Source organism: Alligator sinensis, unplaced genomic scaffold, assembly GCF_000455745.1.
Source record: "Alligator sinensis unplaced genomic scaffold, ASM45574v1 scaffold196_3, whole genome shotgun sequence".
Classification (NCBI taxonomy): Eukaryota; Metazoa; Chordata; order Crocodylia; family Alligatoridae; genus Alligator; species Alligator sinensis.
In genome coordinates, this window is record NW_005842264.1 from 1,270,806 (window position 1) to 1,293,839 (window position 23,034).

General features: G+C 39.4%; 1 protein-coding gene across 3 annotated transcripts in view; it reads right to left on the reverse strand.

The window, feature by feature from the left end:
• The window catches only part of DYNC1I1 (dynein cytoplasmic 1 intermediate chain 1), a 289,110-nt gene that overhangs the window by 100,031 nt on the left and 166,045 nt on the right, over positions 1-23,034 (reverse strand). For all 3 annotated transcript variants that reach the window (XR_003095040.1, XM_014521844.2, XM_025209028.1), the window contains exons 8-10: positions 11,809-11,971; positions 8,480-8,579; positions 1,633-1,758 (exon numbers count right to left, since the gene is read on the reverse strand). Coding sequence is in view for 2 of the 3 variants with exons in the window: in XM_014521844.2 (XP_014377330.1) it covers positions 1,633-1,758; positions 8,480-8,579; positions 11,809-11,971 (389 nt within the window). In the remaining variant the exon portion in view is untranslated. The remainder of the gene's footprint in view (positions 1-1,632; positions 1,759-8,479; positions 8,580-11,808; positions 11,972-23,034) is intronic.

The window sequence follows — 23,034 nt, forward strand, 5'->3', positions numbered from 1 at the left end:
ACGTCTTCAGGTGGCGGAGGCATGCGGCGGCAGCATGCAATAGCAGACAGTGGCAGCACATGAGAACTCTACCTCACTCTCCAGTAGGAGAATTAGGCAAATCAGTCAGTCAAAAGTTGAGGATACCCTTGTCCTTGATGTGTATTTCCCATGGAGGGAAGAATCTATCAGTGCTCATACATTTACGAGTCAGTTTGCCCCTTGCTTTACTTTACCCAACAGAGTATACTGCTCTCTTTGTAGCTGAGTGTACTGAAATGTACACAGAGTCTGGCCAGGATTTGGCCATTAACTTACAAAGCCGTTCCAGGCTAAGAAATATTCCTTTTGATTTTGTAATGGGGATTTTCTTCTCTTTAATATTTTGTTTAGCACATAAATTGAATGAATACTTTAAAATGATCTGGGCATAAGCTACTGAAGGAATATAAAAGAATACCACATATGAGGCCCTGAAAAAATAAAATGTTTTTATTCCAAAGGTAAAAATATGTGCAGGATATTTACTGTGCAGACCCAGGGTTCTTGTGAAGTTGTTTTTTGGAATAGCAAATTAGAAAAACATGCCCAGAATTAAAGGTTACTTAATCAGGTTGATGCAGTAACTCCAGTTTGAACTCCCTCCCACTATGTTACATCTGATAATGTACCCAAGTCCAAACAAAAAATTTAGTTCAAAAAGATGTTTGGTCCCTAAATGTAAAATGACACTCAGCTTGCACAGCTAGCCAGGTAATACATATCCTTCCAAAAGAAGCAAGTTTTACCACAGAATAATCTGCATTCAGCTCTACAATCTCTGATGAGAAAGTTTTTTCTAACTGAAACTTTTCCACGTGATTTTTGCATGCCACTATTCTGCATTTAATTACAATAGAAAGATATTAATAAGGGCACTGAAGTGCTGGCCTGAGCCACATTCTGCTATCTGAGCAAAGTGATGGAAGTAAAGCATATGAACAGAAAATTCTGATGATTTCAGACTGTCATGCCAGAAAGAAAAACAATGGGGCAAGAAATATAAATAGACAAAAGGAAATGAAGCACCCAATTATTTTTGCATTATTGATAGACTCCTAGCATAACTTGTTCATACAGTAGAACTGAGTGAAGTTAAATGGTAGCTTGGTAGCCTGCAGGATAGTCAAATCGATAGAGAAATCTCCTCAGATTGTTTGGATCATTTTTTACCAAGCTATCAAGGCAAACATTCAGAAATGCACTGTGCAGTTATTAATTTCAAAGCTGAAAAATCACATTGGACAACACTGAAGCAAGAGTAGACAGCTTGGAATACAGGGGTTGTGAGGAAGTGAATGTGGGTGGGAAAGCATATGTTGCTGCCTGGATGAGGAAGTGGCATGCCACAGTTACTTCATAAGTGCAAGGTCTTTATAAGTTAATTCTCTTAGGGATTGTTTTAAATAGACAGAGAATGACACACAGTCCCCGGCAGGGATGCCTTATTGTTTTAGGAGGATTGATGCCTTCTAAAAACATTAGTCTCTGCCTGCACTTTTTCCAAAATTGCCTATTTTTAACCTTAGTCTCTTTATCTAAACAGTGGGAAGATCCACTGCATAGTAAACTCTGTCTTGTCTAGCATGAAATGGATGGCTTACTGTATCTTACCTGGCAGTGGAAAACATATTCTGGTGTGGTCTTCTTAAACTTCATGTTCCAGACCAAGGCCACCCCATCAGGCTCATGTGGAGCATCTTCATTATTATTATAAGAAGCAACCATCAACTCTGGGTACTAGAAAGAAGAAACCATGCAGGAGGCTTAGATTCTGTTTTTAGAATGAAGAAGATATGTGAAATCATGTGAGACAGAAGCAATAATTTTTCACCCTACATGTGGTATTGTGTATCTGGTTTTAATAACAACACACCACTTCAGTCATACTATTTGGCTACATTATGGTGTTATATTTTATTACTAAAATCCTTAAAGACCTCTTTGTCTTGGCTCCATAACAGTGTATTCTCAGATGCCACAATGAACAATATAGTTTATATTTATTCTAGATAATTATTGAGACAGAATAACTAAAAAAATGTTCAGATATTCAAATTCTGCTGTAAAACAGTCTCTTTTAATTCTAGCATGGAAAAATGACAACCTGTAGAAATTTAACTTGAAGGTTTAAATCATTTCCTTCCTCACACCACACTACCATTGCTGTCACTGATTTTGATATTATCATCATCACAAAATAATCAGAGTGGATCGTTTTTTATCCTGAATTTCAAATCTTTCACGTTAGAAATGTTTCTTTCCTATTTCAGAATGATACCTGCTCCAAACCTATACTATAGTGTAATAACAAATGAAAACTTTCTTCACATAGGACCCAATTTTACATGATGCTAAGGTCATCTTGTGAAGTACAGAATGCCATCAAATTCCATTGATTCAACAGGATTTGAAAGTGCCCATCACTCTGCAAACTCAGATCTGTATTTTCTAATATATAAACAGGCTCAAACAAGCTATATATGATGACTTAGAATTTTAGATTATTTTGATTACATTATATTGTTTTAAAATATCATACATAACACTAATTTAAGCAGAGTATAATGCAATACAATTCCACTGACTTTAGTGTAGTTATACCAGGAATGTAGACAACCCAATCCAACCTAATCTTACTTTGCAACTAGCATATGGGTGAATAAGTACACAACTATGCAAATATATTTATATTTCAAATTGCTCTGGGTGCTTTGTTCCATGTCTCTACGTTCCAAATTGTTTTGGGCATGTTTTACATTATTTGGAAACCATGCATAGCAAGAGCAAATTATAAAGTGACCAAACTGCCCCACCCTCCTCATCGAACCAGATAGGTCCAATTTCCAACTCCTCAAAAAATCCCTAACCCTGAAGTCAACTGCTCAAAATAAAAAAGGTGGGATTTATGATATGTGCAGGTTAGCATATTCCACAAGACCAATGAGATTCAGAGAGCAGGGGCCTCATAGAGAATGCTGACAACATTTAACTGAAATACTAGACATTTAACTGAAAAATATTTTAGCTCAAGGTTTTCTTTTGATCTCTACAATGAAAGTACCAAACCAGGCTCTGTCTCTCTCAGGTAGCTTACTCCCAAATCACTTACCACTGTAGTGGTGGGAGAAATAGCTTTTCAGGACAGCTTTAGTTTTTCTAAAGATAACAGGCCAAATGAATTCTAAGAGTCACTAAAGGCAGCTGATGGAATTCCTTCTTTCTGTACATTTTACATCTGGTTATGTTTGTATTCCAACTTTATCATTTCTAAGTTGAATAGAAGCCAGATTCTGGATCCATTTCCCCATGTGTGAGGGAATCCTTGGGTGACATAGGTAGCTATAGATACTGTTACCCCATTTTTTCTCTCATCCCTAGTGTATGGGGTGTCCTGGGGTCAAGTTGACAGCTGGTTTGCCCCTACATCCTAGCTATTCTACCTACTAAAATATCCTTTAAGGACCATTGGCATCCAGCACAAAGTATTGTAGCCTGAAGGCTGATCTGCTTTATATTATCAGCCCTTCCAGATTGGCAGAAATATAAAAGTGCCTTAACTATGTACCTTAAATTCCTGTTTACTTACACAGTTGCCTATATGGGGCGAGGTCATTCTCCCTAGAACTCAACTGGAGATGTCCTACTGACTTCATAGTAACATATTTGGATGCAAACTAATTCAGGCTTGAATAGCATTGGTTTGCATGTATATTTGCATTAACTTTAGGCATTTAGTGTAGGCACTAACTTGAGATTAAATATTCAACCACTGGTATCACACTGGGTTGCTCAACCACTGTTATGAGGAATTTTGACTTGATGGTAAACTTACCTTGTTTGGTAGTTGTGCAAAGTTACACTCTTATTGCATGAATTGTGCCATTTCTTCACACTCTGTCTATATATGTTTACAGTGTTTGGGGAAGTCTGTAACAGTTGTCTAACAATCTTGTAACTGCTATTGGAAGTAGTACAGAAATATTGTAATGTGAAGCACCACACTTTCATCTTGGCTAGATGCATTTGACCTGGAGCTGAGGTGATGTCACATGGGTGTCAAGAAGGAAGAGGAACTGTTTTTTAGGAATTCTGCATCTTTTATCTTGGTTTTGGCTTTGTACTAGCTGAGACAACCTTGTTTTGAATAAGGTGATTCCCCTTCTTTAAGTTTAAATTGAAGCTTTTGAGCATTGTCTAAACAAAAACTTGAGTAAGGATTTTTACCCTCCTTTCTGCAAAAGAATCAGAGGTTTACTGGGTTAGCTTTAATTATATGAATGATCCCACACACGCTGGACTTAATTTTAGATGTAACTAGGGATAATTTATTTAATCAAGGCATCTAGTTCCTTTCTAAACTTTTTCTTTGATTAAGCTTCTATTTTCCTCAAGGAGATTTAGAAGAAATAGCTTTATCCCAGAAAAAAAGGAGCAACATATTCTGCGGCTCAGCATACTGAACAATATGTTCTGCTGCTCAATATTTATTTGTTTGTTTGTGTATTTGTTTATCTATTTATTTATTATACTGAGCAATACATTCAAATTGCTCAAGTACCCTTTGGTACACTGGACACTATATAATTATGGGATGGGACTGAGTGTGTGGAGGCTCTCTCCTAGGTGAGACATCAGTCCTGCTCCTGTTCCCCCTGTTACATACACAAGAAAAAGATGACAAAAGGAGACATAGTGCCCCCTTCCAATCTAATGTGGGACTGCACTGAGAATAGCTCAGGCTTCTTGTGCCAAAGACAGAAAGGCTGAGGAGTTAATGGGAGAGGAAGGTGAGGCGGGGCCACCCTAGAACAAAGAGGTGGGATGTAGAACATGCTTGTGTGCCTGAGGGTCTGAACAATCACATTTGGCAGTTCTCTTCTAAGTCGGCTTTATCTTGCTGTCCTGGGAATACAGTAAAAGCTGCCTGCTTGGAAAATATCAGATAAGGATTCCATGTAATTTCCAGCCCCTGAACAAGTGAACAACCTAAGATAAGCATTTCCTCAGGCTGGCATTTGATTTCTGTGGAAATCCATATGCGCTTAAAGGCCACCCACATCATGCCAGTACATACCTGTTGCAAAATTGATATTATGTATGAGAATACAGGGAAGAATTTTTAATTTGATAAATAAGGAGTGTAATATAATAGCAGAAAACATTCCCTGCACATGCAGATGAGATTACATCTCACAATTCAGTAACGATCTCAGACCATGTATCCAAGTCTATAGCCTAAGTGGCACATTACACTTCCATTATTTAGGCTGCCTGATGTTAAACAGCATTATTCCCCTTTCTGTCTAACTGCCCCCTAATTCACAGTTTCCTCTCACCCAGCAACTGCCATTTTAAGTACAGAAAGCTCTGCAAGCATGGAGGAGCCAAAGATGGTCTTATTCTGAGGTTAGGAGGACAGAGAGAAAATTGTTGCTGGTTAGAATATGTCCACTGCCTCATCCTGATCAACATACATGATCCATCTACTTCAACCTTTAGACACACAGGACCAAATCCTACTCCATCTTTAAACACTGAATAACTACTCAGCTGTCTAGTTAGGGTGACCAGAATTATTTTAGGAAAATCCAGGAGGGGAGAAGGGGAAATCTAGAACATACACACACGCGCGCACATACACATGTGCCAGGGCACTGTGTGGCAGCAGACCGGGCTGGAGCAGGTGTTAGGAGTGTAGTGCCTTTGTCACCAAAGCCAGGGCTGCAGGCTGGAGCCAGGACACACTGGGGAGCATGGTGCCTTTTTCACGGGGGCGACAAGCTGGTGCCGGGGGTGGGGGCAGGCCACCAGCCTGGCTGGGGACACTTTGCGAGCTCTGTCTGACTCCCAGGTCTGGCCCTGTCCTGGCACCTGCAGCTGCATCAAGGCCATGCAGCCCCAGCCTCACATCCCCTTCCCCAGTTAGGGAAGGGTGCAGTAGGGCCAGGCTGGGCTTTTCCTGTGGGAGCTGCAATGCAGCTGGCCTGCCCCAGGCCAGCCCAGCCTGGGGCTGCATGGCTAGGATGTGGCTATAGGTGCTGGGATGGGGCCAGAGCCATGAGTCAATGTGGGGCAGACAGAGCCTGTGCAGCACCCCCAAGTCCAATCGGCACCTTGCCCCTGGCCCCAGCCATAGCCTTAGTCCACAGCCCTGACTCCAGTGACAAAGGCACTGTGCTCCCTAGCAGAGGTGCTGAATACATGGGGGCCCGAGGGCCCTGGACCCCTTTGGGAAGAGGGCTGGCAACTGAAATGTGTAAAACTTTTCACATGTCCATCATTAAAGAACAACCCCCTCTCCCCCCCGCCCCCCCGCAGCAAAAATAAAAGTCGGTGCCTATGCTCCCCAGAGCATCCTGAAAGCTGTTTTGTCACTTGCCCACTGCCCCCACCCCCTCGTCAGCCCCCACCCCACACACACACACACTCTCACTCTGTCTGTCTGTCTCTCCACCGCACAGCTCCCAAGAGTGGGGCAGGCAGGACAGCATCACACACACACACACAGAACCTCACGGCTCCCAGGTTCCCACTAATCTAGTACTTTTGTTTAAATTTTCTCCAATGCCCAGGATGCTGAGACAGCCTTTAAAATCCAGGACTCCCCCAGCCAATCTGGGACATATGGTCACTCTATGTCTAGTGATATTTTAGTGGCATTTATACAGATATTAGATCCTATTCCTACTTGCATGACTAGATTTGTCTATCTGAGAATGTTTCAAAGTGATCCACTATATCCACTTATGCTCTGCTGCAATCTTATTCACCTGGGAAAGTGTCTCATTCCATATAAATCCCAGAAACTTCAGTCAGCAAAAAACAACTGGAGAAGAACCCATCCATATTTTAGTCCAGTGGTTTTCAAATTGGGAATAAGTATCGTGGGGGTACACACAACACTTTGTCAAAGGGTACATGCCTAAATTTTATTAATGGCAGTAGAGCTTCTGATTGGTCAACACACAGTGAATAATGGCATTGTCACATGTTGGTGTTAATAGAGACACATTGAGTGTAAGGGGTAAAAGCAGCCATATTTTGCAGGTAAAGGAGTACACAGCCAAAAACGGTTGAAAACTCCTGTTTCAACCCAATCCTAATCGTTCAGATATTTATACAAAGAATGGGAGACCTGGGTTCTTGGCCCTCTTTCACCCACAGGAGGTTTGAACATACATTTCTCACTTTTAGAAAAGTGCCCTAAGCACTATATCATGGGATAAAGAACACCCTCAATATTGCTATTGAAGCTAGCTCATCAGCCAGGCTGCCAAGAAGGTGCCCCCAGTGCAGTTTCTTGCATTAAATTGACCAGAGATTCTCAATCAGGTTGCCATGGCATCTGGGGTGCCTTGAGATCCTTTCAATCGTGCCCCAGGGTGTTACATAATGTAAGTACTGTTAGGTGTGCAAAACAAGATGGATCCAGAAATTTCATAAAGGAATCCATGATGTTAAAAACATTCTGACCTGTTGTGTTCTTGCTGAATTCTTTGCAACAGAAAAACTGCTCCAGTATTTTTCTGTAGTCAAAAAATGAGTGAAAACTAAGAGCTAGCGCTTCCTGAGGGGTCCTTTAAGAATAACAAGGGGTGATTCAAACCTAAACAGGTTGAGAACCATTGAAATAGACATTAGATAAAATGGCCAGAAAGCATTAGGGGCAGAACAGGGGACAGAACCCAAGGCAATCTCCCTGGAAATGGATTCTAAAATTTATATAAGTGGCACTAAGTGTTATTTATGTATCTGCCTTTAGACAGCTAAGTAGCACTTAGATGCCCAAAGGTAGAACAAGACTTGGTCCATGGTTTTACACATTGTCTTTTTAAGGTGCCCAGGAGTATGGATACTTCCTATCATCCTTGTGCCTAGTCTCCTGTCCTATAGGTCTGCAAGAAGGAAGCTCAGTGTTGTAAACCTTAGGTAGCCAGTGACAAGCTAGACTTGCCATTTGTCATAAAAACCTTTGTAGCACTCCATTGAAAATCTTAGCTAGAGTCAGGTACATTCACATTTGGATTTATTTACTACATTGTGAGAAATAAAACTATCAAAATATTAAATTATTTCTTCTACTTAACTCCTGCTTGAAATTCAGTTTATTTTATGAAGTCTCTACATTTTAAAATTTCAACATATCACAAAGTCTTTTATTAAAAAATGTTAAATTACATGAAGGAAATTTTGGAGGGGAGGTTAAAACCAGAGAGTTTTACATCTGGGTAAGATTATTAATACATAGTTTGAATGTTAAGTCATGATTTCTTTTAACATAAAACACATAAAACTAATACAGTTTCATATAGTCTTTATTCCTCCTTACCCATATTTATACTCTCATTCAGAATCCAGTCATTAAAAAACAGTTAATATCAAAGACACAAAACCTTATCAAATAAAAAAGAAGGGAAATACCCGAGATGGCTATATAGCTCATAACTTCACAGCTTACCTGAAGAGACCAATCCATGCAGGTGACAACACGATGCTTGGACCAATGCTCATCATAGAACTGACGATTAAAGGAAAGGTTGGCTCCAGCTTGAACATCTCTGTGTGGATTTAAACAACAAAGGCATGCTTTAAAGTACCCAGGCTCATTTGTAATGACAGCTAATGTAAGAAATTCCGCCCCGTCCCCACACACACCTCATCCTCACACCCCTTGTTTCAAGCCTTGTCATACTACTTAATCCTAGCTATTTCAGCTCATTGGCTATCTTGTCATGGGGCTAAAAAGAAAGACATTTTGGACATATGTGGACAAAATAGTATTTATAATTCTCTTTTCTTACATCCCAAAGCCTTCCTCCATTGACCATTCTCAGACATAGTAGGCAACATCATCATCCTGCATGCCACTCCAGGCAACAACCTGGTTATCATTGACTCCTCACTCCCTTTTAGAGAATTTAACTGTGTCTATTTCCTGCTAATTCTGTCTGCTTAAAACAGTAAAGTACGACATTCACAGAGCTAAAACAATTGTCCCAACTCTCATCAACTCTCATTATCAAGACAAGCTAAAAGACAATGTTACCTCAAGAACCAGTTGATATAAATAGATCATGAATATATTTAGTCTGTATGTGAAAAAGAAGGTTTCTAACAACCAGAAGAGTATGGAATGGTGTTCCAGTAGAGGCAGACTGGGGCAAGGAATATAAACTTATTTTAATATGGAGCTTGATAAAATCATGGAAGGGATTACACAACTTGGATGTCTTTGGTCTGAATTCAGTTACCCCAAAATTCCCTGACATACCTATATTTCTATCTCTTGACTACTGCAACCTCCTCTCTGGACTTGACAAATGAAGTCTCTCTCTTCACTCATTTCCATTCCAAGCACTGAATCAAGATGTATCTTCCTCACTCTTTGCTTTGACCATACCAGCCTTCCCTTTTTATTCTTTCTCTATCACACCAAACAATGGGTGGTCTTTATTTTCAAGGATGTTCACACATACACTTCTTCTACCCATGGCCTCTTACATGTTAATTCCATGTGCACTCACACCTCCAATTAGCCACCAATAACAGCCCTCAGTTTAGCCAGCTTGTTAGATTTTTAAACATATGCCCCTTTTCTTCATGCTGCACTCTCACATGTGGCAGGAATTCCTAATTAACACCTCCATGTCCTTCTTCAAATTCCTTCTTAAAATTCTCCTTTACTAAGATGTTTTAAAAACACCTTGCCAGTAGACAAGCAGCTGTTAAACACTCCCTCCCATGATGCCCAGCACTGCCTCATTGCTGCCTTCATCTATCTGCCTGCATCCTCCTCTTGGCTTTTGCTTTAATATTTAGATTGTAATTCTTGTCCTGTAGTTATATAGACCAATAGGACCCTTGTCCATGACCAGAGGCCTGATTTAACCCCATAATATAAAAAATAGATCATATATTCCACAGTGACTACTGACTGGGCACGGTTCTTATGAAGCCATAATATACTGTAGCTCCAAATCCATGTAAGTATCACCACTGGGGTCCAAATAACTAAGTCTTACATATGCATCTCCTTATTAAGTTCGGCCTTCTTGCTTGCATTATGGATTCACCTACTGTTTGTATGTCAAATAAATCCTTCAGTAGCCTTCTGAAAATTACACCAATACGTCAGCTAAGCAAGTGACCTCCAAATCTCATGTACAAAGATAGGCTCTGCACAAGCTTCAAACAGATTAGCACAAAAAGGAGTTGTTGGGAGTGGGGCTGAACAAAAGGTCATATAAATTCAGTGGCTGAGAAACTCTACAGAGGGTTAGATACTATTCATCATTCTATCTTGTAGACTGGAACTGCAGCTGAAATCCTGCAGTCTGCCTGAGGGCTAGTAGTTGAGATGTGGATGTCATCCCATTCTAACCCCATTAAAATTTGGTTTTCACTTTTATTAAAAGTTTAGACACAGAAACTTTGCTTTACATTTAGGATATGTATTGATTGTGATCTTGTGCTCACATAGCACTTTTCAGCTAAGTGGGCTCATTTTAAACTTGCAAATTTATTGTCTAAACTCTACCTAAAAGAATCATTTTAACCACTCCAAAAAGTGCAGGAACTTCTGGAGTGAATTTCAGCAGCTGTTCAGTGGTGCACTGAAGGTCTAAGGATTGTAAATGAAGACTTCTATATACAATTGAAATGATAGGACTGCAGAGGGATTTAGTTAGGCAGGATACAGCTACAGTTACATGGTGGAAACTAGCTAGGATACCAGGACTAAACCCCTACTTTTGAGAGATCTGCAATGGCCTGTTAATGATCACAGGTGGTCAAGACCTTGGTTCTTTATATTAGCTGAAAGATGCATCATATCATAAAAAAGAACTGCAATTAATGTTATACCTCTTTAAGATCTAGTCAGTAACTGCATCACTTAGCACCTTAAATGTACTTACATGTGGTAAAAATACAGTATTAAAGCACTAAAAATATAGATTGACTTCTCATTGCATTTTTAGAAGTACCCAGGCATCTAATTGGAATAGGCCATTGAAGTGTTTCTAAACATCCCATAAGGTGTTTGTTTACACTGTTAGGTGTTAAACAACCTTTAGGTATCTGGTCTTAAGTCCAAAATAAATAGAAAGTGACACCAATTGAAGCTGGCCAAAAATATTAGGATTTTTTTCATATTTTTCACAGTTTTATTACTATTTGAAATGTCATCAAAATCTTGAAATGTAGGCCAGCTCTAAAATAGCTTTAAAAGAAATCAGAGAAATGAAGCAAGATGGTATTTTACAAAATAACTCAGTGCAGTAATATGATCAGAGATTTCAAATATATCAACTTCTGATGTTTTACCCTCTGATTCTATACAGGAGTGGTACTCAACCTCTGGGCTGTGGGCCCAGTTTGATCCATGGAACCAGCTCCCCAAGGTTTTGGGAACTTTATGGAAAGATAATGGTGCCAGCATTAATTGCCACTAACCTACTGCCTAATATCTGGACCCATGGGGAGTCGTGTGGGCCAGAAAATGTGGCCCTGCATATGCTAAATCATTCTAGTGAATAGCCAGATCCCACATGGCAAGATCTTGGTGCGCAGAGTTGGGTCAGTCCAGCATGTGGCTGTATCCAGGCATATGGGGGTGGGCCACATGCATGGACTGACCCTACATGGGATCCAGCTCTCAGGCCCACAGTACCAAAAGACTGGAAGCCACTGTTCTACCATATTGGTTTTAGATTTAAAATAAAACTTTCACAAGTTTGATCCCATATACAATGGATTTATACTTTAGAAAAGGAAAAAAGAACTGACCCATCCTTCTCTTCCACATCTCGGCCACTATAGTCAAAGAATATATCTGAATCTTCAGCCAAAGCTCGTTCAATTACACGTATTGTCCGGTCAAAAAATATCAGGAATTCTTCTGAATGGAGAACCTGTTGTTTTTCTTCCTCTGTCAGTTCTCTAGGAGGAGCTTCCAAAGCAGAAAGCCACTGTTAAAAATATAGCATCTTACACCTTTCCAAGTGAATCAAAGTCTTCAGTGAAAATTATTTTTCTTTTACATATATGAAAGCTCACTACTGTACTGACAGAAATAAATCCATGCTTTACATTTAAAATCATGACTAAGAATTTAACAGTATCTAAATATACCTCTGTATGTTCACAAAATGTGGCATTTACATAGAAGAGATCCTATATCTTACATATTTATTATTCTGAAGAGAAAAATACTTAAGAACCTAAATTAAATAAACCCAGCGTTCATATTTCAGGAAATAGTTCTGACTGACATTTATTGCAATACTACACTTGAAAAGGCATAACACTTATATAACAGAGGACCTGTCTAACATGACTTTTAAATGCAGATAACTTTTTAAAATATGACTATGATGAAATAATCTTCTTAGCTTAGTAAAAGTTATACTACAGTTCATTGTACTAAAAGGGTTACTGGATTTCACTTTGCATAATCTTTTATTCACTTCTTCCAGCATCTTCCTGGTGCAATAGTTTTGGACAGTTTGTGAAGCACTGAAATAAATAAAGATCTTTTCTAGGGGTTAGCCATGAAACAAAATTAAAAAACAAACACCCACACAATTTTCTTTAAAAGCATCTTTTAAAACCTCCTAAAAGCCAGAGCTGTAGAACTTATTATGCCAAACATTTAGTCATCAAAAATAAAAAAGAATCAAAATCTTTCATACAGGGTGCGTCTACATGTGCCCTCAACTAAGTAGTTGATACTGCACAGTAACCGCTGTTATTGCACAGTCCCGGCAGTGCATGGGTCGTTTCTGACCCTAATGCGCAGTAGCAATGAGCTACTGAGCAATGGGCAGTATCATCAGCATCATGATTCATGCCCGCTGACGCTACATCGCCGTAGCGACAACATACATCGTCATAGCTCATCGCTACAGCACCTACATTTAATATTTTTGAACTAGAACTTTACCTCCTGGAAAGAAGTAGGCTTAAACAATGGTAGACTCGGATGAAGAGACTTGATCTGAGTCAGTGAGATTACTCATGTACGTAGGGGATTTCTAGAATCACGCACACAACCATAAGTTTGTGAGGTCAGATTAAATTCTTGCATTTATTTATAATCAGTTATTACATTTTTTTACACCTACGTACTTGTACATCTCAAAGGTTAATCATTATTTTCTTTAAAATAGTAGGGCCTGATTCTCAAAGCTATAGCTCACAGTGACTTTAAATGGAGCTGTGAGTGCTCAGGTATTCCACACTCAGTAGACCTTAGCTTTGCTCTCCTCTTTAGTAGGATGTGTTGTGTGGAGAGGACTAGCCATATTGCTGCACCCTTTCATGAAGTGCAGTATTGCTGACTGATAGAGAAAAGGGGTAAGGTCACAGCCCTATATCCCCCCAACCCCACCTGTTCTCTACCCTATCAGGATCAGGCAGTTGTAGCTTAAGTCTACAAGAAAGAAGGTTCCTTTGTCCTCATATTGTGTACTTGTTACAACTACTTCTTGGCTAACAGAGGGCTTGTCCACACTACAGTGGCAGGTCATGGATAGGACTGGCTGAGCATGCTTTTCTTACGGCCTACCCACCTAAGTGTGCTGACGAGCTTCAGATCTGAAAGTTATCCAGAGAAGCTGTTATGGACTAGTCCCAGCACCTGTCAGGCCCATCAGAGGCTAAGGTCTCAAGGGTGGGCACTAGGGATGAGCAACTTGATGAATTCCCAGGTTTGGAGTGAAACAGCAGAGTTGGGTGGGCAGAGTCTCTGGTGGAAGCTCAGCTCTTTGGTCTTTAAGGCCTCATGCCACTGTGATATAAATAAGCCCACAGGGTCACTGGTTGCCTATACACATGCTCCAGGGTAGTGGGGAAGGCATTTTAATTAGAGAGGCTCCCATATAGCAACTCTAATTAAAATGCTGCAACATCATATGTATTCAGTGTCCCACATTTCAGAAAGGCTGTGGAGGTGATTTAACTAAAGCTCATTCGATGAGTTTTAGTTAAAGAGCCCCTGCCACCATTCTGAAATGTGGGATGCTGAATACATGTGTCACTGCAGCATGCAGGTGTGTTCTACTTAGAACACTCCCAACACATTCTAATTAGAACGCATTGGAGCATGTGTATAGGCACCCACTGAGTGTAGGATTTCATGAGTTAAAAGCATGAATTAATGCAGCTTAAATTAAAGATCCATGCCTCTGTAGTTGGGGGCTTTAAGGACTTATATTCCCTATGGACTGGACAAAGGGAAGGATTTGTAGCACAGTTACCAATGCCCTCTTCACTCCCTTAGGGGCAAGTCAGGTTATATATTACAATTCCATTTTAAAGACTTTATATCAGATTCTTCAGTCCTGTTTCCATTAGCTGGGGATCTAGCTATGCAATTGTAAATAGGATATGTTCACTGTGTTCAACACATTTTCAATACAAATATGAGTTAAAAAGCATCCTCTATGAGATGCACCAAGTTTGCTTTTCTGTATTGTTTAATACGCTGTTAACAAACTATAAATGGTGTGATTATGAGGGAAAAAGAGGAATTGACAAGTTCTTAGAATTATGTATCTAAATTCTGCTTTCAATTACACTGGCCCAACATTATATAATAAATCAGTCAGAATAAACTGAATGGCCGTCTTTACTCCTGTGTCCTTTTAAATAATAAATCATTGCACTGGTTACTTTTCTAGCCTTAGAAAAACAGTACCGTATCCACCTTAGGAAAATGCCACAGGTGTCACTGAAGTTATATCAAGTTAATTTTGCTAACAGGATGAATTCCCTGCTGCCTGCTGGTGAAGCCCTACTGACTTCAGCAGATTTATGCCAGCAGAAAACTTGGTTCAAATTTCATAAATATGCTTGCAAACAAAATATAATAAAAGAATCATCAGTTATCAAATTGTAGTACTAAAACTACAATAGCTCCGTACTAATAGCTGCTCCAAGTGCTTCTCTGTTTATAAGTTTTAATTAGATTATTTGTTTTTGAAAAACATCTTGCAGACTCTCCAAGTCACAGTGGGTTAAATAGCCAAAAGGTTAATTCAATTTAGTGTCTCAGGGAACACCCTGAGAGTCCTGATGTTAAGCTGTAACTTCATACCCTGTTGCTTAACGTTTAACAAAACACAAACTGAAATAGTTCAAAGTAGCCCTTTCAAAATTATTGAACATGAAGTGCTACAGCATATAGGATTTGTGTCTCACACATCAGATGGACAAGTCTCTGCAAAACTTCCTTTTTTTTTCTTTGCTCTTCTCAGGCTTGGCATCAGGCTGCACTCAGGAGCAGGCAAAAAACAAAACTTGCCCTCTGATATTTGAGTACAATTCTGCTAATTTAAGGGAGCAAGGTTAGAAGTAGGTATTTATCAAAGGCACTTATACAGCCACAGTCACCATTGTACCTGAATCCATTTCAGTCTTTAAAGCACTTTTCCTCTCAACCCAGAAGATAGGGGGAGGTGATAATATTGCCAGTTTATATTTATTTGAACTGGTCTAAGCCATAATTTATAGAAGCAAAATCTTTGCACAGCACCTAATCCAACCAGACAGGAAGGTACAGAATGGAGGCAAAAATCCTCCCAGGAAACAGAGTAGCTAAGAAACTACAACCTTGGATGATGCCCTGGTCCTTTGCCTTCCCCAGCATAGACAACTGCCTTCCATGGTGCTTTGTCAAACTAATCTTGGGTCTCTGTGGACCTCTATGCCATGCAAGAGGTGTATATATCCCCTGCATAGTTCCCCAGTGTAATGGAACATCAGTTACTAAGGCAGGAGCAAAATATATCTCTAGACGGGGGCATCATGGGAGCATCTACACATGCCATTAATGCACACAAATAAACTTCAGAGCTTATTGCTCCATAGTTTTTTTGCTCCTGGGCACAGTGCTTGAACATGGGCCTAGAAGCAAAAAACTCTGGAGCACGTTTCTCTGGAGTTTCTTCATGTGCAGAACATGGAGCCTGGTCGAAGCAGCCCAGACTGGCAGGGAACCAAGGGGGTCAGTTTGCCAGCCCAGGGCTCCATGTGCTGCAGGGGCCCTGGCTGAGGCGTAAGGGTGTGTCAGTGCAGGGCTAGCTGGCAGGCAGCCCCCACACTGAAGCACCCTCATGCCCCAACTAGCCCCCACGCTGTACATGGAGCCCTGTCCTGCCTGCCAGGACTGCTCAGACAGGGCTCCATCTGCAGCAGTGGGGTTGGCTGGGGCAAGAGGATACTTCAGTGCAGGGGCTGCCTGCTGGCTAGCCCAGTACTGAAGCACCTTTGTGCCTCAGCCAGCACCCCCACCCCCCCTCGATGCACATGGACCCCGTTGGAACAGCTCTGCGCTGGCTACTCTGCCCAATTCCACATGCTTCAGAGCAACTGGCTGAGGCACAAAGGTGCTTTAGTGGGGGGGAGGGGGGAGCTGCCTGCCAACTAGCCCCGCATTGAAGTACCCTGTGCCCCGGCTAGCTGGGAAAATGTCTACACATGCACTGCTGACCACAAAAAAAAACTTCCACAGCAGGTTAGCACTTGCATTTTACAACACTATCCTTCTGGAGAGTTTATTAGTTTCGTGTACTCTCATAGGAGCGCGTGTGTAGACGCCAAGAAGTTTACCGTGCACTTGATTAGTCAAATGAACAGTAAACTTCTCATGTAGAAGCGCCCACTATGTAGAAAAAAAAGAAAAAGAAGAATTGGCAAAGAGTACAGTTGACCTACTATAGCATCCAGTACTGAATAGTAAATTGGCACTAAGCGAACTCATCTGGAGAGGAAGCCTGTAATGAGACAACATCCCATTGTCACCACCAAAGTATCAGTTTATGAGAATCAAAGACAACAAGCATGACAACACACTGAACTAGTATAAAAAGAGAGAAAATGAATGTGCAGGCAACTGGAAAACTAACTTTAAACTGCTCCAAATGGTTAAAATGACTTGGTAATTCTAATCCTCTCTGCAGCTGGAAACATAAATTCATTAAATGGCATTTGCCAACTATAACTGGCCAAAAAAAAATCACAAGAAGGAAGAAAAGAAAAAAAAAGCAGCTTGGAAGTTCTGGAGACATGAATGACTGCAGTTTTGCCTCCACAAAATCTCTCTTGTAGTTAGCAATGATCTGCGTGACGCCAACAGTTTATTAAGCCCTCTTCAACATCAGAAAACACCCTGGCTAAGGTTTGTAGGGCATAAACTGGTCTACCTAATTCATCTGACTGACACACCAGATGCCCCCTAGCAATATTAAGCTTCATATTTTAACATTATTTTCTTCTTTCATTCGGTTGCCTCTGAAGTTTTATTTGAGGCAATCTTTTCTTGAAAGAATGTCAACATCATTACTTTTTCCAGTACAACATACTTCAATAACGTGACAAATATACAAAGTGTAAGCAGAAATTGAAACACAGATTGCTCTTTTTAATATGAAGATTTTTCCACACATTTATCTTTCAGGGCCACTTCCATTTTCTCCCCATTTCTTTCCTTGTGTGTCTTTTACCTTGAATAAAATAAAATAAAATAAGTTTTATCTAATTTTTTTGCAATTTTCTCCCCCTATCTGGCAACTTAGAGTTACTTTGATCTCAGTTTTCAAGAGATACACGACTTCCTTCCAAGAAAAGTGGCTGATCTGAGTATTTTTTCCTGGGGCCTTGTTCTTCTACACAATGCTACAGCATGTTCACAAATGATATTTGAGAATGCAGTATTTGGCTTCACAGTTATTTATTACACAGATAAATCCTATTCTATACAGCTGTAGTGTATAACAGAGGTTGATATTTAACTAGGATCAAAAGATTTTATACTGATTGGTTGAATTTAATAATAAAAACTATGAATAGTAGGGATCCAATTCTGCTCTTGTTTATACAGTGAAGCCCCACTGACTTTAGAAGGAACTGGCCAGTGTATATGTGTACCACTGCCCTCTAATGGACAGATCTAGAATGGATAAATACTTCTTATTTGCATATATTTACATGAAATATAAGGTCACACACACACACACACGCATATGTTTTACAAATGGGGTTTTATACAGGTCATTGTTCTATCTGCTACTTAGCTTAAGCTGTGTCTGATTTTCTTAAACCTGAGGAAGGGTACCTTGTTCCGGAAAGCTTGTTTAAGATCTCCCCCAACAATGCAGTTGGTCCAATAAAAGGTATCACCCACAAAAATCCTTGCTCCTTGCATAAATAATTCAAAGGCTTTATACTTCTACAAAGCAGTTTTACTTCTATTGGTACCTCAGCAACCTGAATTAAAGCTACATCAAGTGTGCCTGCAAATACTTTAATAAAACCGTCCAGATGTACTGTAAACATAACCTATGGCTACTGTTTTCAGCCTAGCCATTATATTTATATATTGTAAAGTCATAAAAGGATTATTAGGCTTGCCCCACCCCCCCTGCATAACAGAAGCCATTGGACTTCCTTATATTAATTTCTGATTCAAGTCCAATAGCTGTACTTGAACTAAAGCATACCTATTAGAAAAAATCTCCAGTTTTGATTTCAACCTTACCACTGCTGACAAACCTTTGCAACACTTGTTAATTTGTTTCAATGATTAATTAACCATCCTGGTAAAAATGTGCACCTAGTCTGACACTGTCTAGATTCAGAATCCAGTCAGCACTTTTCATTATATCTGTGTGCAAGACAGACTTCTATTATAAAATTTACCCTTTGAGGTACTTATAGATTACATCAAAGTCCTCATAAACTAAAGCTCCAAAATTTTTTCTTCATAAGGTACATTTTTTAATCCTTTAACTATTCTTGCAAACACCCCCCCCATCCTTCATGAAGTGTGTTCAGCAGTGGTTGTATTGGTGCCTCTGGACTCTTACTTGGGATTCCTTATATAAATCTAAGAATCACCTTAGATTAACTCTTTGGACCACAGCTTTTTATGAGAGCTCATATTCAGCAAATTCATAATTTTTATTAGAGACTTTGCCTGAAGACATAAAGGTTCTTTCTTATGTAAAAGCAATAATCTCTTTTTTTGCCCGGAATAAACACTGAGCCTTCTGTTTCATTTCTTACTTAGGCAAAATGTTGACGGCAAGGGTTAGGTTTTCTGAATCAGCTCCCGTGTTGTGTATAAAAGAAACAGCCATGTTCAAAAAGAGTCTGAGACACCATGCTGTAGATAGAGAGCTCTTAACATTTCCTAGCTCTTCTCAGCTGATAACACAGGGGAAAGATTCACTGATTTATACTAGTTCCCTCGATGACTACAGAAAAATTAACTTAGGCAAGAATATGGAAATTAAAGAAGAAACTTAAAGGCAGTATTTCAAATAGCTGAAAATGTTTCACAACACCCACGTACATGAATCATCTCACTTGTCTAATGCAGGCCCCCTTCACTTTTAGAGATAAGTCTAACAGGATAGGCAGCTTGATGACACCAGACAAACATGAAAGCAGTAGCCAGGGAAAGGAATGGGGTTATTGCCCATCACTGGGAGCTTAAAAGAACAAGGTGCCACATAGTATGTTGAAAGTTCAAGCCATGGATTTCTACAGCTCTTGTTAGCTAAAACATCTAAAGGTTGTGTGGACTTACACACATGTTGAAAGAAGAACTACAGCACTAAAATGAGCTGAGCTAATCTCCTGTCTTTAGTAGCAGAGTTCTCTTAAGGTGGTGGCTTCCTGCTTCATTGTTTTTCTTTCTTTCTTTCTTTTTCTTTCTTCCTCTCATAGATTTTTGTTTTGTTTTGTTTTTAATAGATGCTAATAATATAGTCAGGCTTTTATTCTTCAATAAACCCAGAACCTACAAATTAACTTAGGTTCCAGGAATCTGTTTTATATTTCACTGTATTTATTTAATTGTAGATTTTCTCTCCATTTGAAAATTCCCATTTGAGTCCCATTTGGGGCAGAATGAGGCCCCAAACCATTCAGGATGAATCCCTTACTTATATATTGTCATTACAGCTGTTGGTAGTGTATTTAAGTCAATCCTGCTCCTATCTGATGGGAACAATATTTGACCCTTTGTTAACTCAGTTCTTAAAGTTGTATGCATAAGTATGGTATATTTTTTTCTGTTACATTCAAGCATCGTGTTTACATTTATGGGGAAAAGTCTTGACATGCAAAAGAAGATTGTGAAGGATCATTTTAATACAGTTGTAAAGTAATAAAAAGCCATAATTTTTCATAGCTACATGTTGAGTAAGTCTCTTGCCTTCAGATCTGTTCAATTTTTGTTGTTTTTAAAAGTAATTTTTTGGTGTCATACCTAAGTATGACACCAAATACCCACACATTTCATTTTGGTTTCCAGGGACAACTCACTTTTTCTTCCATGCAAGGAGAAAATATTTACACACACACACACACACACACATATATATGTATGTATGTATATGTATATAGATATATACAGTCCACATATCTATATATTCCAAATTATTTTTTTTATCTATTCTATACATTATTCTATACACAGCCTAATGTTATTGTCCCACACTGCTCTGGAGACATGAGGCCAAACTGAGATCATGTTTGCACAATAAAACCCTAGTGAATCTATAGCTCTCAGATACCATAGTTGCACTCACTGCTGGTGGTACTCAAGCAAGATAGATTAAAGCCAGCTTCATTATGTCTAAACAAGCTGCAATTGCACTTCTGGTAGTAGTTCCTGTGTGCCAGCTGTGTGCTCTGAGAAGGGCACAATGTACCTTCACAGATTCAAATAGCAACCTTCCCCATTATGGGCTTCTTTACTAAGTCAGTGCAATAACCCTCTTCTTGACAAATACACTCAGACATCACCATCCTGCCAGTGTGTTTGGTATACTACTTCAGTCCTCATGCAAAGTTAGGTGATGTATAGGTCATTGTACAGGCCCTTTATACTGCAGGTGAATTGTATCCTTTGTTGTCACCGGGTGCATCTACACATGCCCCTGACTGAGCAGTTGGTACTGTGAAGTCCCAGCAGTACACGGGTCATTTTGAACCCTACTGTGCAGTAGCAACAAGCTACTGTGCAGTAGCTCATTGCTACTGTGCAGTAGCGGCAATGTCATGGTTAGTGCCCACACATCACCGTAGCTCACCGCTACGGCAACACAGCATCTTCTATAGACCAATCCAATAATAATAATAATGAACCAATCCAATAATACTTGCTAATCTTGCAGATATTTACACACATTGAGTAGCCCCATGGAAACCAGTGGCATTACTCCAGTGAGTAAAAGTAAGTACCTATATAAGTATGCACCCAACAGGAGCAGCTGTAATACATGGAGAAAAACTCAGATTTCTTATTAAAGTGCCTCTGATAAAATAAAGCACTGTTACCCCAATGACTTTGAGGAAAATTAAACTTAAGGAGTGGATCTAAGCTTTTATATTTTGTATACTCAACCTATTTTTGAGGTATACATATAAAAAAAAAAGTCTGTCTCTCTTCTCCCCTCTCTCATGATTTTTTTAACACTTCTATAACTCAAAAAAAGCCAAGTTGATTTTTTTTTGTCTGTTAAAAATGTGCTCCCTGAGCTGAAACCAAATTTCAGCCCTGAGCAAATTTTTATGGCTGGGTTATAAATCCCTGAAAAACAGGATTCATAATGGAAGTGCTGACACAGCCTTAACTACCATATAGCCGTGTGAATGGCGCCACTATAATATCTATTAGAGATTCTTTAAAAAGTTTGCAAAATATTGTCTTGCCTTACAGAAAAAAAGAAGCCAGAGTACTTAATGCCAACATAAATATGCTTTTAACCCATTATGTGCTAATTTGCAGAAAAGCCATTAATTCTGAATCCAGCACACAGAGTGCAGTACTGACAGGAAATGTTCCTCTAAACTCTTGTTTGACTTATAACATGGTTTTAATCACTTCCATGAAACACAAACGATGGTTTCAAACTCTGAGTGTTGCTCAGAACATGAGAAGGGTGATTACATTGGAGAGAAAAACTGATCTGAAGAGGGAAAAGGCAGAGAACTGCACTAAGCATGTCAACATTATTATTCCATTCTCAGTCAAATTTCCAAAGATTACTTCAGCTCACAGCATTTAATGTTAGTCATCCATGTGTTTCTATTTTATCTTAGCTATATCATTAACAAGTATGTTTTCTAGGGGGTACGAGCAGATTTTTCCATTGAACCCACTTTTTATTAGCAACCCACAAGGCTGAAGCAAGTACATTGCTTGACTTTAAATTTTGACGTGTCATAGAGACCACTGCTACCAAAATTTTGCATAGCTACTGCTAGACAAGGGAGGGAGCCAGTGGCAATATGAAGCACTTCCACTAGACTAAACTATAACAAAGAAAGAGATGATGTTAGTGATGGCACTCATTCAGCTATAACAACACAAAGGGCTCACTTGCAAGCATGTGAAAAACTAAAATAAATAGATATTTTTAGGATTCTGTGTAATTTTTTTCCCTTCTATTCACTCATTAATACAGTCTCTCCCTCGTCTTGATTTCAGATATAAACAGTGGGATCCCCTTTATGTGGAAATGCAAGGGAATATGTATAAATGTAAATTGAACATTTTACATGGTATTCAGCAACTTACTGAAAATTCTTGGTACAGCACACAGAATGAGTTTAAAAAAATGTACTTGCTTATGCTGTTGGTAACAAAACATCATACCAGATTGCTACTGACACCACTTTACATGGCTATTAATTGTTGTTATTAGTAGTAGTAGGAGTGAGAGTAGTAAAAGTAGTGGAGTGCAATAAAGCTAGTATTTCCTGGGCAAATGTCCCAGCCACTAGGTTACTGGCTGTTCTGGGGGTGGAGGAAGTAAGTCTTTCTTGTTTAAATTTTAACCAGAAAATCCATGGATTATGGTGGTATGTAAATTCCCACAAAAAAAGTTTTCTTTTGACAAATCAACAGTTTCCAACTAAATAGTTTTTGTTGGAAAATCCCAGAATTTTCAAACATATGCAGAGTTGTAGGTACTGAATATCTTTGAGGCCTATTTTATC